The sequence below is a fragment of the Bison bison genome, unplaced genomic scaffold, assembly GCF_000754665.1.
Source record: "Bison bison bison isolate TAMUID 2011002044 unplaced genomic scaffold, Bison_UMD1.0 scf7180017864284, whole genome shotgun sequence".
NCBI classification, from domain to species: domain Eukaryota; kingdom Metazoa; phylum Chordata; class Mammalia; order Artiodactyla; family Bovidae; genus Bison; species Bison bison.
The window spans coordinates 2,015,535-2,033,311 of NW_011494856.1; the positions used below are offsets into that span (position 1 = coordinate 2,015,535).

Consider the following 17,777-nt stretch of genomic DNA (forward strand, 5'->3'; position numbering starts at 1 on the left):
GGACCTCAGAGATCATCTGGAATAAAACACTTAATGGCCTGGAGATACTAGCAAATTGCCCAAGATCACGCAGCCTACAGCAGCATAAAGGAGAGATTTTCACAGCTCATCTCCTAAAAGATGGGCCACACACAAATTCAATTTTCAACATCCAAATAATTCAAGGTTAAAAGTTGAGAAAGTGTGCAGAGACTTTACAAAAACATTGTCCTGAGCAGCCCAGGAAAGGGTGGTGAAAGCAACAAGTCCCCGCTATGGTCCCTTCCTGTCTATGACAAAAAAGGACCTAGTCAAGTTACACTGCTGGGACCCTCACAGGTGCCCAGGAGTTCCCCGTGGTGCCTTGGGGCTGGAGTCCACACTGCCCAGAGAATCCAGCTCTGGTCCCTGGTTTATTAGCACACTTGACCCTCACCTCTCACCATCTAGGAAAATGCCCCCAGATGAGCCAGAACTCAAGATCTGGGCTGAGGGAATAGATGCATCTAAAGTTAACCAGGTCTTTAAACATGTGAGGCTGCCAATGCAGATGGAAAAATCTGATCCTGGGGCAGACTGGTTTTTTGCGTTCTTACAGGCATAATCCAGGTATTCCTCCACAGGGGCTGCCACACAGCCAATAGAGGAGCCATGGAGGCCCAGGGATTTTTGTTCACTGGTTTGAATTCAGCAGTCACAGGGTGAAGGTTTCTGACCTAGGTCAGATGAGACCCCGGAGGTGAGGAAAGGGAGAGACGCCTTTTAGTGCCATGATCCTTCACTGCTGCCCTAGGGGACGGTTCATATGTGTCTCCAACCCATGATTTTGCACCATCAGACATGTTCCTGCATGCTTTAGGAACTGCTGCTGAGCCACCTGGGGGAGCCCAAGCCTAGGGGATGGGATTTGGGGAGGAAAGGAGAGGGGATCTACTGTTGTTACGAGATAACACATTCATAGGCCATAATACAGATGAGGAAAAATAGCTTTCCTACCATAAGCTGAATGCAGGAACTGAAACTCTGTTGGATAGAAATGTTAGTTGAAATTACCACTAAGAATCTGTGCAAAGTAGTACATATTGCAGTTACAAAAACAGACTTTGTCTCAAAATAGCAGTTTCCCCCGGGCTACATAAGAAAACCGTAAACGCAAAGGGTACAAAGTACCTCCACGCTGGAGAGGGTGACAGACTTGCCATCCAGGAAAGCCCACTCACTGGGGAGGGGTACCCTTTGGATGCCACGACATCTTCCAGGAAGCTGACCCAGAGCTGCCTGGAAGTGCATATGTCCAAGTTCCTGCCTGCTCTTTGCTTGTTTATGCTAAGAATAAATTTCAGTTCTCCCAAGCATTGCAGAGGGACTTCACACACGACAGAGGCAGTATGTGCTGGATAAAAAGCTAAAGGTTTAGGGACAAAACCACCATCTTTGGTCTCTGAAGAGCTCTCTATAGTGCTGGAGGGCTAGGACCAATGCAGGGGCACTTTATTCCCTGAAACCTCTGGGAGAGTGTGCTGCTGTAGAAGGGGCAGACTGTGGGCAGTCAGACTGGCTTTGAATCTGAGCTCCACTGCTCTTTAGCTGTGCAACTTTGCACAAGTAATTTTACCTCTCTGAGCAAAACTGGAGACAAGAATCTCTAACTCACAAGACTGTAGGAAAAAAAAAATTTTGTGACAAGACCTGCATGGTGCCTGGATCATGGCAGATGTTCAGAAAACAAAAATTCCTTCCCCTTCCCAGGTTCACCATATGCACAATGGGAACAATGTATCTAGTCTAGAAGGCTGCTATGAAATCAAGTGCGACAACAGATGACAATGATTTATAAAGATTTTTTTGTGAGGAGGTATTTCATTTTTATCTATGTTAGTTATTCTGTTTTTCCTTTCGCTTCATTTTCAAGTCAGATTACCATTAATATGACACATCCTTTGGTCTCTAGATTCTGAAAACAAGTCTCTGCTGGCTACACCTCCTGCGGGGCCAAATTTAAAGAAGAGCCCTCAAGTCGTTAGAGCTTGGAAAAAAGCTCCAAGTACCCAAGCTGCTTTCAAAACCAATGAAGGAGTGAAACATTGCCCTGCATTCTGGACAGATGACATTGTAGGGTACTCAGTACTGCTAAAAAAAAAAGCTCTTTTTTGAAGCAACGTCTTTGTCTCCTTGAAGAAGCTGAGAGAAATTTCAACCTGATAGCCTGGCTCCTCTGCAGGCTTCTATCCTACAGCATTTCTCAGCATCACAAATGGCAGCTCTGGCAGGAAGCTGAGAGCATCTACAACATCTTTGCTGTCCTTGAGTCGGTGCCTCCACCACAGTCAAGAGACCTGGAAACGCAGAGGCCAGCCTCTCACCGTATGCCACAGACCAGCTGCGTGCATATGTAACTCCAAAGACAAAAGGATCTGCCAAGGTCACACCAGAATCAGTAGCAGAGTTAGTGCTACAACCCTGGTCTTCCAACTCCCAGTTTGGAGCTTTCTGACACAGCATGCTAATACCACCCTGTGTAGTGGACTATGTGGGTTCCTGAGAAAATGGTTTAGTCAGAGCTTAGAAATATGTTGATTTTTAAAAATGCAAAATTGGGGAAAATCAAGTTAGATGTGGGTTGATATTTTGTGTGCATTAAAATTAAAACTTAATCAGTACTTTATACATGCTAGGAGCTTTCCAATCTATCCATTCTCCCCCACCCCACCGCCCCAGTTTCAGGTTTTTTCTATCTGCTCTCCCTTCCCTCTCTCACCTGACTGCTCTAACATCTCAATTTCTCTCTAGTTAACTGCAACTATAATGTGGTTAAGAGTGCATGCGGATGTGGTGGCTGGATGCCTGGATTGGGATCTTTGGGCTAGTTCCATTAACTTCTCTAAGTTTTAGTTTTCCCATTTAGAAAAGTGGGAATAACAGTAATGACCTCGAAGGTCTGCTGTGATATAAAACAAGTTAATACCCATAAAGAGCTTAAAATAGCCCCTGACACACTGGGACCATTCAACAAATGTTAGCTATTTATTCCCTGTCCTTCTGTTTTCTTGGCAAACTAATCCTAAATCTATCATCAGAAGTTTGGAACATTATGAAAGAATATCCCAGGGCTGGGGGAGAGCCTTGAGAAACGCACAGTCTCCACCTCAGTTGCGCCTCCAACGTTACATGGCTGTGCTACTGCTCAAGTCTCCTCTCCCACCTCTCACAGTAAGGTTCATCCCTGACCTCTCTCGTTGAGAACACTCCCTCTCTCCTTGCTCACTTGTCTCAGCAAATCAAGATCAGGAGATAAGAACTCTACACTTCCCACTGGGCAAGTTATTCTAAGCACATCCACCTGTGACCTTTCCTTTAGTCTGAGAGGAAGAGCTGCTCTTCCATGGGAAGCACCCCATTCCACTAGCTCCCCAAAACAAATGAGAGAATTGAGGTCTGGACTTCCCACACCTCCACAGCCTCCTTGGAAGCTTGGCTCCATCTGACACTCTTTCTTCTGTGTCTCAATGTCCTCTCCACTTGCTCCTTCTCATCAGTACTTATTTAATGTTCATTTCCAGAAAGAACAAAAACAAAACCCCTCCTTTAACCCTGTCTCCCCTTCTACTCAATTCCCCTCCGTCCTCCTTTTGCTAGTAGCCAAGCCTCTTGTAACTGTAGGCTCCATCTGCCAAATCCATTCCTTCACTCCCAGCCTCCCCGCCCTGACCACTTCCGCAGAGGTCACTGATGGCCTCCTGACTATGAAGACAACGCATCTCCTTCACCCTGGATCTTACCTGACCTTCTACACTACTCATCTCATTGTGTTTTAGACTGGGTAGTTTACCAAGACAATTCACAGATTTCATAGCATTGAAATCATTTTTATACTATAAGATTAGTATCAAAACCACCATAGTTTTTAAGTAAGATAGAACTTATCAAATTTGATTAAGTCTTTTATAAGAGAGAATTTCTGTAGTTTTCATTGCTTCTGCCTCCTACTATATGCTTTTGGAGAAATATATACCTAATTGATTAAAGTGAGTATAGAATAAAATATCAGTGGTGAGATATCATTAGAGATTTTTTTTTGAGCCTGTGTGTCACTGTTCCCCTCACAAGCTTTTTGAGGGCAATGACTGCAGTTTCACAAATCTGAATCATCTATAGGGTCTTCCAGAGTGCCCTTGGCATAGCAAGGACAAGTGGAAATAATGTACCTATGTAAACGCTTTAGGGATTAACATCACTTATTTGCATAAAATAGTTCTTATTTGCCAAAAAAAGAGCAGGGCTCATGATATGCATGTGCATGTGAGTATAATATGATCATGACATTATCCCTACTTTAGGAGGGGCAATTGAGGCTCAGAGGTCAGGAGACTTTAAGATTGCTAATCTAGGAAGTGACAGAGTCGGAATGCAAATCTAGGTCTTCTGACACAGCCCATGTTTGTCTCATTTAAACATCCTGGAAGAAAGGGAACGACAGTGGGGTGAATCCTGGATTGGCACAGAAAAGCATGAGACCAAGAACCCTTAGATCTTTCTAGTCCATGTGTTACTGTTGATTCATTGGGTAAGTTGGATAAAACACTGCTTTTCTCTGCACTTTCACTGTCAAGAGAAGGGACTGAACTGGAGGCTCTCTAAGGCCTTTTCAAGCTTTCTCACTTTAGAATAATAATTACTAAACATGAAAATGAGGGTATTATCATGACAGTCAAGGACTTTCCAAATCTGGTCCTCGAACATCTGTAATCCAGATTCTGGACTGCCCCGCCCAAGAGCCTATGCTTCAATCATTCTCACTACTTTGATGTTCTTCAGTGTCATTCCTCCCATCTCCGTGCTTTTGCCCAGGTTCTACTCCACCTAGAATGCCCAACTTTTCCTTTGTATGTTTAAAAAAATGCCTCTCAGCAATAACAACAAAACCCAACCAACTAAAACAAACACACAAAAAAGAATGCCTCTTAACAACAACAAAAACCCCTCCACCAACCAAACAAAAAAGAATGCTTCTTACTTCTCTCTCAAGTATCCACTGCTAAGTCTTCTGTTAAGCCTTCCCCTACACTCTGAACCCCAAGCAGAGGTTGTTCCCTCCTTTGCTTCCTCTCCTCTTATATGTATTCCTTTGACAATATTCATCACACCATACAGCCAGGAATTTGTTTACATGTAAGCTACTTTAGGCAAAGATAATATCTTTCCTTTTATTCTGTTCTAGTTTGGAGGGCATTCAGCAAATACTTGTTGAATAAATGAAGAGGAACTTACACAAAACCATCTACAACAGTGAGGTAGGTAGCACATTTCTCAGAGGTGACGTAAGTTGTCTAAGGCCTCACAACTAGTGAGTTAAATAATCAGGATTTAAACCCAAGACTTACAAACTGCAGAGCCCACAATCTTTCTCCTGCCCCTTGAGTGTTAAAGCACCAGCTGAGAGTGGCTTTTCCAGGGTGGGGGCGGGGTGGGGGCGGGGGAAATGGGGGTTAACATCAGTGGTAAGACCTCTGCATTGCTCCCGAACTGAAACAAACTTCTTCAATACTTTCAAATCTGTTCCAACTTCTAACCAAGGAGTGTTGCCCCTTTGTTATTTTTGAAAAACAAGTTCTTTGCTTCAGCTTGAAAACCAGCTCTTTGTGTCTGGTGGCAAGTCTCTCACTCTCTTCCAGGTCCACATCCAGGACGTCTGCTGTGTAAGCGAGTGTTCGGTGTGTGTGAGTGTGCACATGTCAACGGCAGCCTCAGGGGAAAGGAGCAAACACTGGGTGTGGACATTAGGAGAGCAGGAGGTTCTGTGAGGGACACATGTCTCAGATACTCTAGCAGAAGTTACACTGTAAGTCACTGAAAGTTACAAAGAGAACAGAGGAAATTCTGTTCCCATCCCAACCTGGAGGCTGAACTGCCCCAGTTCCCAGAGGGGACTCCCTGGACAATCAATCATGGACAAGCTGAGCCCAGAGCAATTACGGACATGGAAAGGCCAGCAGGTGTTTTGAGTTTATTTTTTCCCAAGTAGAGCCTCACCTTCCATCCCACGCATCACTACTGTCTCCACTTTCTCCTTACCTGGAGCATAACTGGGGCTATTGGTGGGGTACAGGCTGGGGTTGTAGGCAGGGGCCGCAGCTGGATAGGCTGTGGGGTAACCTATGAAAAGACAGAAAAAAACAAACCCTATTTAGTTGGGCAAGAAGAAAGATTTCTGAGAAAATGGAATCCAAGTCCCAGGCTTGGCCTTCAGCCTCTTCATGAGCCATTTCAGACCATATATGTGACTGGTTTTAGCCTTCTGAGAAAAATAGAAAATATATACATATTTTTCTATTTTTTAAAAGCAGTATAAGATATATATGCCTATATGCTCACTGTAAAAAAACACAAAAAACTGAAACACTATATAAGTATATATGGTAAAAGGTGTAACTACTTTCACATTCCTGCCACACTGCTCTCCTCCGCAGAGACAGTAAAAGTTTGGCATTTAAGTCTCCGGATAGTTTTCTATGCATTTTTATACACATATATTCAGTGGTGTGCTGGTAAATATTTAACAACTGGCCCAAGGAAACTGCAGTGAAGCCTATTTTGTAGCCCTTGCTGAGTTCCATGCTGTAAATACTCCCACCATGGCTGGTTTCAAGCCAGCAACGTCATCAAATGAATAGTTGAGAAGAGATGCTCACAAGTGGCCCTAGAGAGCCCATACAAGCCTGATCCAGTCCACCACTCATAGTATATATAGGGATTAAAATTTTTTTCTATTGTGACAAAATATATGTAACAAAACTTGTGATTTGAACCATTTAAGTGTATAATTCAGTGGCATTCATTACATTCACAATGTTGTACAACCATCCTATGTATTTCTAAAACTTTTTAACTACTCCAAACAGAACTCTACCTATTAAGCCCTAATACTCCATTCCCTCTTTCCATAACCTATATTAACCTTTAATCTACTTTCTGTCTCTATAAATTTGCCTATTCTAGATATGTTATATACAGGGAATCAGATACTATTTATCCTTTTGTGTCTGGCTTCTTAACAGAATTAAGTTCATCCATGAAGGCAATGGCACCCCACTCCAGTACTCTTGCCTGGAAAATCCCATGGACAGAGGAGCCTGGTAGGCTGCAGTCCATGGGGTTGCTAGGAGTTGGACACAACTGAGCAACTTCACTTTCACTTTTCACCTTCATGCACTGGAGAAGGAAATGGCAAACCACTCCAGTATTCTTGCCTGGAGAATCCCAGGGACAGAGGAGCCTAGTGGGCTGCCAACTATGGGGTTGCACAGAGTTGGACACGACTGAAGCGACTTAGCAGCAGCAGCAGCATGTTTCAGTATGTATTAGAACTTTAATCCTTTTCATGGATAAGTACTATTCCACCGTATGTATCTATGTGTGTGTATATATATACACACACACACACCACATTTTGTTTTTCTATTCATTTGTTGGTGGACACTTGGATATTGTGAATATCTTTCGGATATTGTGAATAATGCCATGGAGAAAGTAAGATTTCCAGAAAGACTTGAAGGAAATAGTTAACCAAGCAGATGGCTGAAGGAAGAGCATTTCAGATGAAGGAAATACTCAGCACAATGGCCCTAAGTTGGGGGTATATGATATGGGACATGTCTGAGGAACAGTGAAGAGGCCAGTGTAGCTGAAGTGGAACAAGAACTTCAACTTTTACTCTGAGTGAAATGAGAAGCCGTGATGGGATCTTGAGCAGAATAATAACATAATCTGACTTAGGTTTGAAAAACGTCACTCTGCTGTGTGGAAAACAGACCATAATGGGGGAAGAATAGAGAAGCCTAGAGACCAGTTAGGAGCTACTGTAAACTCCTTGCATGGATGACGGGGCTCAGATCAGGGAAATAGCAGCAGAAATGATGAGAAGTGACACGCTAAGAGACTTCACATACTTTGCCACATTGCTTTCTAGAAAGACTATCAATTTGTACTCGCACTAGCAGTGTGTAAGTGCCTGTCTCACTGCTCGCTATAGTTATTTTTAATGCTCATTGGTATTTTGACTGACAATGGAAAGCTGATTTTAAAAGTCAAAGATTAAATCCCTAAATCCCTAAAAGCTTCTTTGGGATTTGTAAATACTGAGCTTTAATAATGTATCTTTGTTAATATGCCTTTCCCTAAATCCTTTCCAACTCCAAAGAAAATTCATCTCTCTTTACTCCCCAATCATTTTCTGACTTCAGAGCCAAGGCAGCCAACTTCTTGTCACTTAATTAGCAATATGCTGCTAAGTCGCTTCAGTTGTGTCCGACTCTGCGCGATGCCAGCCCACCCGGCTCTCCCATCCCTGGGATTCTCTAGGCAAGAACACTGGAGTGGGTTACCATTTCCTTCTCCAATGCATGAAAGTGAAAAGTGAAAGGGAAGTTGCTCAGTCGCATCCTACTCTTAGCGACCCCATGGACTGCAGCCCACCAGGCTCCTCTGTCCATGGGATTTTCCAGGCAAGAGTACTGGAGTGGGGTGCCATTGCCTTCTCCAAATCAGCAACATGGAGATCTGCTAAAGTCAAGGGTTTAATCTGGAAAACAAAGTGATCTGGTCTCATGGCTGAAATCTGTATTCAGCTTCACATGAAAGATGGCACAGCAAAGAGTAATCCCACCCCTATTACATCATTTCAGATATCTTTTACTTTTAGGAGCAATTATAGGATCTTCCTTCAGTGTTTCTAAGAATTTTTTTTCACTTGAATTTGGCAGAATGGCAGCATTAGAAAGACCTTCATTTTCTAGGTGACACTCTCAGGCTGAGAGAAAGGCAGGGACTTAGGGTCACAGATTTGCAGAGATTAGAAGTAACTTCAAGGCCATTTGGTCCACCCTCATATTTGAGGCTAGGGCTCCTCTACAACACATTCACGGCATCATTCATCCCTGCCCTTGATCTCTACTGACCACAAACTCTTTCCTTTCCCAAGACTCAGCACCCTCCTCCACTGTGAGACTGCTCTGATTGTCTGAAAGTGATTTCTTATACTTCACTGAACTCTATCTGTATCTTCTACCCTGTAGAACAGAACAAATTTGAAGACACATGCATCCCCAATTACAGAACTTATCACAGTGTACTTCAATGGTTTCTTTACATTCCCTGTCCTTCCCCCTTTCCTCAACATGCAAGTTTCTTGAAAGTATAGCAATGTCTCCTTTGCCTGTATACAATAGCGCCTGATCAGGTCCTCTTTCCTACTCCTTGAGCAAACCACCACCTCCTCCCCTCAGCCCGGACAGCAAGCATCCAAGCTTCTCAAACACAGGCTCAGATCAGTTCAGTTGCTCAGTCATGTCCGACTCTTTGTGACCCCATGAACCGCAGCACACCAGGCCACTCTGTCCATCACCAACTCCCAGAGTCCACCCAAACCCATGTCCATTGAGTCCGTGATGCCATCCAACCATCTCATCCTCTGTCATCCCCTTCTCCTCCTGCCCTCAATCTTTCCCAGCATCAGGGTCTTTTCAAACGAGTCAGCTCTTCGTATCAGGTGGCCAAAGTATTGGAGTTTCAGCTTCAACATCAGTCCTTCCAATGAACAACCAGGACTGATCTCTTTTAGGATGGACTGGTTGGGTCTCTTTGCAGTCCAAGGGACTCTCAAGAGTCCAACACCACAGTTCAAAAGCATCAATTCTTCAGCAGATGTTGGCAATTTGATCTCTGGTTCCTCTGCCTTTTCTAAAACCAGCTTGAAGGTCTGGAAGTTCACGGTTCACATATTGCTGAAGCCTGGCTTGGAGAATTTTGAGCATTACTTTACTAGCATGTGAGATGAGTGCAATTGTGCAGTAGTTTGAGCATTCTTTATAACTTCCCTTGTGACTCAGATGGTAAAGCATCCACTTACAATGTGGGAGACCTGGGTTCAATCCCTGGGTCAGGAAGATCCTCTGGAAAAGGAAATGGCAACCCACTCCAGTATTCTTGCCTGGAAAATCCCATGGATGGAGGAGCCTGGTAGGCTACAGTCCATGGGGTCGCAAAGAGTCGGACACAACTGAGCGACTTAACCTTCTAACTTCCTTTCTTTTGAGCATTCTTTGGCATTGCCTTTCTTTGGGATTGGAGTGAAAACTGAGCTTTTCCAGTCCTATGGCCACTGCTGAGTTTTCCAAATTTGCTGGCATATTGAGTGCAGCACTTTCACAGCATCATCTTTCAGGATTTGAAATAGCTCAACTGGAATTCCATCACCTCCACTAGCTTTGTTTGTAGTGATGCTTCCTAAGGCCCACTTGACTTCACATTCCAGGATGTCTGGCTCTAGGTGAGTGTGAGTGATCACACCACTGTGATTATCTGGGTCATAAAGATCTTTTTTGTACAGTTCTTCTGTGTATTCTTGCCACCTCTTCTTAATATCTTCTGCTTCTGTTGGGTCCATACCATTTCTGTCCTTTATTTTCTTGAAGAGATCTCTAGTCTTTCCCATTCTATTGATTTCCTCTATTTCTTTGCATTGATCGCTGAGGAAGGCTTTCTTATCTCTCCTTGCTATTCTTTGGAACTCTGCATTCAAATGGGTATATTTTTCCTTTTTTCCTTTGCTTTCCACTTCTCTTGTTTTCACAGCTATTTGTAAGGCCTCCTCAGATAGCCATTTTGCTTTTTTGCATTTCTTTTTCTTGAGGATGGTCTTGATTCCTGTCTCCTGTACAATGTCACGAACCTCCGTACATAGTTCATCAGGCACTCTGTCTATCAGATGTAGTCCCTTAAATCTATTTCTCACTTCTACTGTATAGTCATAAGGGATTTGATTTAGGTCATACCTGAATGGTCTAGTGGTTTTTGCCACTTTCTTCAAACACAGGCTAGGGATGAATAGTCCGTGTGGCCAGTAGAGAATATCCCTTCCCCACCATCAACTTCTTCTGTCCAGAAGGAGTATCATAGGTAAGCTGGGCTTCCTCCCAACAACATTCCTGGTTTTGTTTTGCTCATTTTGTTTCCTTGTCCCCAACTTGTATTACTCATCCTACTGCCTCTTTTGATGCTGCTGGGATCTCAGGCCCCTAGCACAGATAAGGCCAAGAATTTGTTGTGCTTCAGTTGTTAAGTCATGTCCAACCATTGAGACTCCATGGATTGTAGCCCGTCAAACTCCTCCAGGCAAGAATACTGGAGTGTGTTGCCATTTCCTTCTCCAGGGCATCCTTCCAACCCAGGGATCAAATCTGTGTCTCTTGACTCAGCGGATTCTTCACTGCTGAGCCACTGGGGACCAGATGCCATGACTCACCACTAGATGGACATCCGGTCCCATCACTTCATAGCAAATAGATGGGGAAACAATGGAAACAGTGACAGACTTTATTTTGGGGGGCTCCAAAATCACTGCAGATGGTGACTGCAGCCATGAAATTAAAAGACGCTTACTCCTTGGAAGAAAAGCTATGACCAACCTAGACAGCATATTAGAGAGCAGATACATTATTACTTTGCCAACAAGGTCTGTCTAGTCAAAGCTAATGGTTTTCCCATAGTCATGTATGGATGTGAGAGTTGGACTATAAAGAAAGCTGAGCACTGAAGAATTGATGCTTTTGAACTGTGGTGTTGGAGAAGACGCCTGAGAGTCCCTTGGACTGCAAGGAGATCCAATCAGTCCATCCTAAAGGAAATCAGTCCTGAAGACCCTGATGGGAGGAGAAGGGGACAAGAGAGGATGAGATGGTTGGATGGCATCACTGACTCGATGGACATGAGTTTGAGCAAGGTCTGGGAGTTGGTGATGGACAGGGAAGCCTGGCGTGCTGTAGTCCATGGGGTCACAAAGAGTTGGACACAACTGAGTGACTGAACTGAACTGAGCCATCTCAGAAGCCCCAAGGCAGAGAATAGGTACTCAATAAAGAGATTACTCAGGGGTTGTATTTTGGAGCTATGAAAGGTTTAAAAACAAAACAAATCCAAGAGGATCCCTGGCCTTGAAAAGGTCACCAAGTAATTAAGGAGAAAAACAGGTAAGTGGACAGTGGGAATGCACCTCAAAGAGTGCCTGACAAGGCTGCCAAGTGAGCAGAGAAGGGACCTTCAACAACTAACATTTATTTAGTACCTACTGTCTGCCAGGGATTATACTGGGTACTAGGTGTCCCTGGATGTAGGCAAAAAAAGGGGGAGGAAGAACACTCCAGGCAGAAGGATGAAGGGTAGCATTTTGGGGACATCCATAAGAAGCTTGGCTTGTTCCCTCCCTGGCTCTAAGAAGCAGGACTGATGGGTTAGCCACACCTGAAAGCTACATTGCCTTTTAGAGCTTGATCTCGTTTTTTCTTCTTGTGACTATATCTCCCTTTATGGTCGTTGGCCCTAAAGTATCTTTTCATTTTCATGTCCACTACCTACACTTAAGTTTCATACAGCTAGACTGACTTCTCTCCTGACCGCCTGACTCATATAGTATCTAACTGCTTACTCACCACCTCCACTTGGATGTTTGCTAGACATCAAGTTTATATGGCAGAGTGGCTAAGAGTATGGTCTCTGGAGCTACATTTAAGCTTAGGTTTCAATTTCAGGAACATCACTAATTATTTGTATGACCTTGGGCCATTTCCTGTGCCTTAGTTTATGAGAATATTAATATTATTTACCTAATAGATTGGTGTAAGTATTAATTAGTAAGACCTCAAAGTGCTAGGAGCCAGGCAAACAGTTAAAGAGTTCAAAAACTTAGGAATTATTATTTTAAATTATGATTCAAAATTAAATACTTATTTTCTATCTTCTAAATATTTACTTTCTACCTTCCAAATCTGTTCTCCAAGCTTTTTCTCCACACCAGTAAATGACAATTTATTCTTCTAGTTCCTCAGGCCAAAAATCTTACAGCCATCTTTGACTCTACTTTTTTCTCCTATTCACATCTAATTCATCAGCAACTCCTTTTCAGTTCCACCTTCAGAAAATATTCAAAATCTGACCATCTCTCGTTACTTATATACTTTCCATTCTAGTCCAAGTTATCATTATTTCTCACCTAGATTATTGCAATAGCTTCTTAACTGGTCTCTCTGCTTCTTTGTTACCATGCAGTCTATTTCCCACAGCAGCCAGAACAACTCTTTAAAACGTTAAATCAGATCACGACACTCCTCTCTTTAAACCCCACATAGCTTCCCATGACAACCACAGAGAAATCCTTTCAGTGACCCACCTGGACTTGGGTTACCTCTTAACTTCCTCTCCTACTACTTGAAAGTGAAAGGGAAAGTCTCTCAGCCGTGTCTGACTCTTTGCAACCTCCAGGTCAAAATACTGGAGTGGGTAGCCATTCCCTTCTCCAAGGGATCTTCCCAACCCAGGAATCAAACTGTGATCTCCTGCATTGCAGGGATTCTTTACCAGCTGAGCTTTCAGGAAAGCCCTACTACTTGCCTCCATGTTAATCTACTCCAGCCACAATGGCCTCTGCACTGTTCTTTAAATGTGTCAACCATTTCCCCATCTCAGAACCTTCACCCTTCCCCTTTCCTCCTTTCTGGAATTCTGTTCAAAGGTCATCATACATTCTTTCTAAAACAGTACCTTCAACTTTCATTACTCTCTGTGCTTCTTATCCTGCTTTGTTTTCCTTCACAGCGGTTAACAACCTGTCATACTATATGCTTACCTACTTTCAGGAGACTGCCCATCTTCTGTCACTAGAATGTAAGCTTCAGGACATAGTAACATTTGTTAGGTTGCAATTATTCCCTGCTGAAGTCTTCTCAGCACACTCCCAAGACTCTGGACAGGCTCTGCCCCACCCAAGTGAGCAGAGTGCATTCCAAGTCCCAGTTTCCCAAGACTGCCTGGATCTGCTGAAGTGCATGGTGATACAACATGGATGTTTCATCCACCACTCAGACAAAAGATACTTTAACACATGTCTCAAGTCTCAAAACAACACTAACGTTATTTCCCCCATGTTGTAGACAAGGAAATCAAGGCTCACAGAGGTATAATGATTTTTTGGCTAAGATTATTTAGTAAATCAATGGTGAGTGAGTGAAAGTCGCTCAGTCGTGTCCGACTCTTTGCGACCCCATGGACTATACAGTCCATGGAATTCTCCAGGCCAGAATATTGGAGTGGGTAGCCTTTCCCTTCTCCAGGGGATCTTCCCAACCCAGGGATCAAACCCAGGTCTCCCACATTACAGGAGGATTCTTTAGCAGCTGAGCCACAAGAGAAGCCCAAATCAGTGGTGGGAACTGGCTTTTTCCACACCTACCAAATAACTAGGACTTGCTCCTTGGAAACAAGTATGCCCCTCCTGTACTTATATTTTTTGAAGGTCAAGAGTAACGAGAATAAATGGCCACAAATAAGTTTTTCTCCCTTGTACCTCAAAGACTTCAGTAGTGATCAAGTTTCCTGGGATTCTGAGGTGTACATTTTAACTGCTTTATAGATGTTAATACAATCTAATCCCTTTTACTGTTACTAGGATTAGGACTGAAGAAATATAAAGCTATTTTTGATTAATATGGAAATTAGAAATTACTTTCAAGAGAAATTATTTCTGAAATGACTTGATCTTTAGGTAGTAAAAATAGCAGTGTATCAAAAAGCTAGTAGAAGACTAACTCCTTGGGTCAGGAAGACAAAGAGGATGTTGTCGCTGTGAGCAGGGGGGACACTTATGCAATGAAGACACTCCAGGTCTGAAGCTCACAAATAAAATTTAAAAACTGTCCCTCCAACCCTATGGGTAACCAAAAAACCAAATAAGCAAAACAACTGAACAATAAAAACAAACAAAAACTTCAAACACTTTAATTCTCTCAAAATGAGAAAGAAGAGGGCAAAAAGAAGGATATATTTTGAATTTGTAATATGTTCTGAGCTATCAGGTACTTCTTTATCTACCCTAACTTTATGAAATATATTATCAGTCTCATTTTATAGATGAGGATATTGAAGCTTAGATTTATCTTACACAACTAGTAAAAAGAGAATGGCAACAGAACTGGGATGGCTGAATGAGACAAAGTCCACTCTACCAACCTCCCTCAAAACATGAGTCTGCTTTGGGTAAACCTCTGGATTTGGCTGCTATTTTCTTCGCCAACATTCTTATTTCAGATTCGAAACCTGAGAAAACAGGAAATTACTCAGGAGAATTGCTTTGATCAAAGATGGTTCAGGTTTTTTTTTTTTAAAGATATTCTGTTCACACTCAGTGTCCTAATATAGACCATGCTCACATTACTGAAAAGCATCACACAAGCACTGAATTACAGAGTTAGAAGAGATATTAGAGATGATTGAGTCCAATTTGCCATCCAGCACTGGAATATCTTCAATAATGGCCCGCATAGCTGGTCACACAGCCTATGCCAGCACACTTTCTAATGCTGGTGTATTCAGAACCTCTTCAGGCACTCAAAGCTTCTTCTGAAGAGCTCTGGAGGCTAAGAAATTTCTTTACTTTGCACTAAAAATCAACCTTGGAAGGAATCTAACCCTGAACAGCTTCCAAACTACAGGTCCTAGTTCCACCCTCACAGAACATGTCTGTTTCCCCTGCTCCAGCACAACAATCCACAGATATGATATCAGTCATTCTTCCTGAATTTTTTCTTGTTCAAATCCAGACTCAATTCTTTCAACTCTTCCCCATCCTAACCACCCATCTTTGGCCAGAATTCCCAATTTATAAATCACTTTCCCTTAAAATAATTTCATCTTCTTCCTGCCTTGCTCACTCTTTTTCTCCCTTTAAAAAAACCCTGAATTGACATAATAAGACTGGTAATAAGTGGTCAGTGAAGGCCTAAAGTGACTTAAACCAGATTTCTTCATCATTATCCATCAGCACTGTTAGTATCGAGCAAATGCTTACTGTGTTAAGCATGGTGCAAGGTTCTCTATGTAGAGCTTACAGCTCAACAGGGAAATAATATAGGTAATTTATATTAATCTATCTATAGGCAATATATACGATATAAAATCAGAGAAGGTTGGCGTGTTATTGAAGTGCTGAGGAGGAAGTGAAGAACAGGTCTGGGATGGCTGGGAACAGCTTTTCAGAAGAAACATTTTGGTTGGCCTTGAACAATGAATACCGAGGTGTGTGGGGTAGGGATAAAGAAATATATATAAATTTCATGCATGAAGGCATGAAAATGTATGCCATATCAGGCAAATGGCAAACAGTTCAGTATGATTGGGTTTATAGAGTGTGGGTAAGAGCATCAGGAAATGAAGATTAAAAAAATACACTGGTAGTAGGTTGTGAAGAGATCTGAATGCCAGGTTAAGGCATGGAATTTATCAGTAAATAATCTATTGAAGGTGGTGGTACAGTGGGTAAGAATCTGCCTGTGAATGCTGGGGACATGGGTTCGATCCCTGGTCCAGGAAGATTCCACATGCTGAGGAGCAACTAAGCCTGTGTGCCACAACTACTGAGCTGGAGCTCTAGAGTCTTCATGCCACAAACACTGAGTCTTGTGCTGCTTAGAGCCTGTGCTCCACAACAAGAGAAGCCACCACGAGAAGCCTGTGCACCTCAATGAAGACTAGCCTGAACACAGCAATGAACACCCAGCACAGCCAAAATTAAATTCATTAATTTTATAAAAAGAATCCACTGGAGGATTTTAAACTGGGGAGTTTCAGATTTGTGTTCTATAAAAACTACTCTAGTAGTAATACAGAAAGGGGTTTGGAGTTGATGAGATCAGAGGAGGAGGAACCAGATGGGAAGTTGTGGGAACAGCCCAAAGGCAAAGCTAAAACAGTAACAATGGGACAAAGAGAGGGAAACTACAAAGATGTTTAGGAGACAGAGCTCACAAAACTTCATCCTGATAGCAAAATCGTTTTTACTGCTTTGAGTTGACAGGCTACAAAGTAAAGATGGGAAATATTTTAATTGCAGTTTGTGGGCTTTTTCTCTCTTTTCTTTAATAAGCAGAAGGAAAGAAAAATTAAATGGACCCTTGAACCTGTGAGTTCCAGGGGGAAAAAAGGCCTAAATCTTAATTGCTCTTACTACTAGGAGGCCTGGCTGCTAAGAGTGATATCCTGGTGAGAATGTAGCTCGACGAAGGAGGCAGCAGCCCTGCAGTGCTGGCTCCAGACCAGCCCATTGACCTGAATCTGAGGTTGCCAGTACTACGGATTTAAAGCCCACCCGCTCAGCCTCCCATTGCTGAGCCCCAGGGCGATATAAGGGTGTGAGTGAGCCATTGTTCTTAGTTGTGGCAAAGCAACTTCCCCTGAGGTAACAAGAAAGGGAGGACTATCCAGTAATCAACTGTGCTCCAGTTATGCTGCACCTTCAGGGAGAACTCACCCATTAGGTGAGAGGCACTAACCTGTGGGTCCATCCACTTTGGCTGGCCAAGAAGAGAAAGGCTGCTAAAACCAGACGAGGCTTAGCTTGATAAAGATTTTAGTGAAAAATAAAAAAAAAATCACAAAAAATAGAGATAAGAAAATAGGTTATATTAAAGCTAATAATAAAACTGCTCCTAAGTAAGCATATAAGGTAAATCTGTGCTGTTGCTCAGTATAAAACATTCTTTTACAAACCTAAAATATATTTCCAAAATTCCCTATCTGCCAGTATGAGATAAATTTTAATGGAAAATAGATGACCTAGTCTGTCTCAAACACCAATCCAGGAGTGTGTTGCTGCTGTTCCCTACCCCACCCCAAATCTATCGGTATAAGACAGGTGGGAGGTAGTCAGCACTTTACAGATTGTTTGGTGTAAGATTTCTGCTCTCCCTGAACTTCTT

The 17,777-nt window shown here is 42.7% G+C and overlaps 1 protein-coding gene across 1 annotated transcript in view; it reads right to left on the reverse strand.

Moving 5' to 3' along the window:
- FAM168A (family with sequence similarity 168, member A) overlaps positions 1-17,333 on the reverse strand; it is a 32,741-nt gene extending 15,408 nt beyond the window's left edge. The window contains exons 1-3 of the mRNA XM_010849529.1: positions 17,330-17,333; positions 6,052-6,159; positions 976-1,002 (exon numbers count right to left, since the gene is read on the reverse strand). Of these exons, the coding sequence (XP_010847831.1) occupies positions 976-1,002; positions 6,052-6,159; positions 17,330-17,333 (139 nt within the window). The remainder of the gene's footprint in view (positions 1-975; positions 1,003-6,051; positions 6,160-17,329) is intronic.
- Between the last annotated feature and the right edge of the window lie 444 nt (positions 17,334-17,777).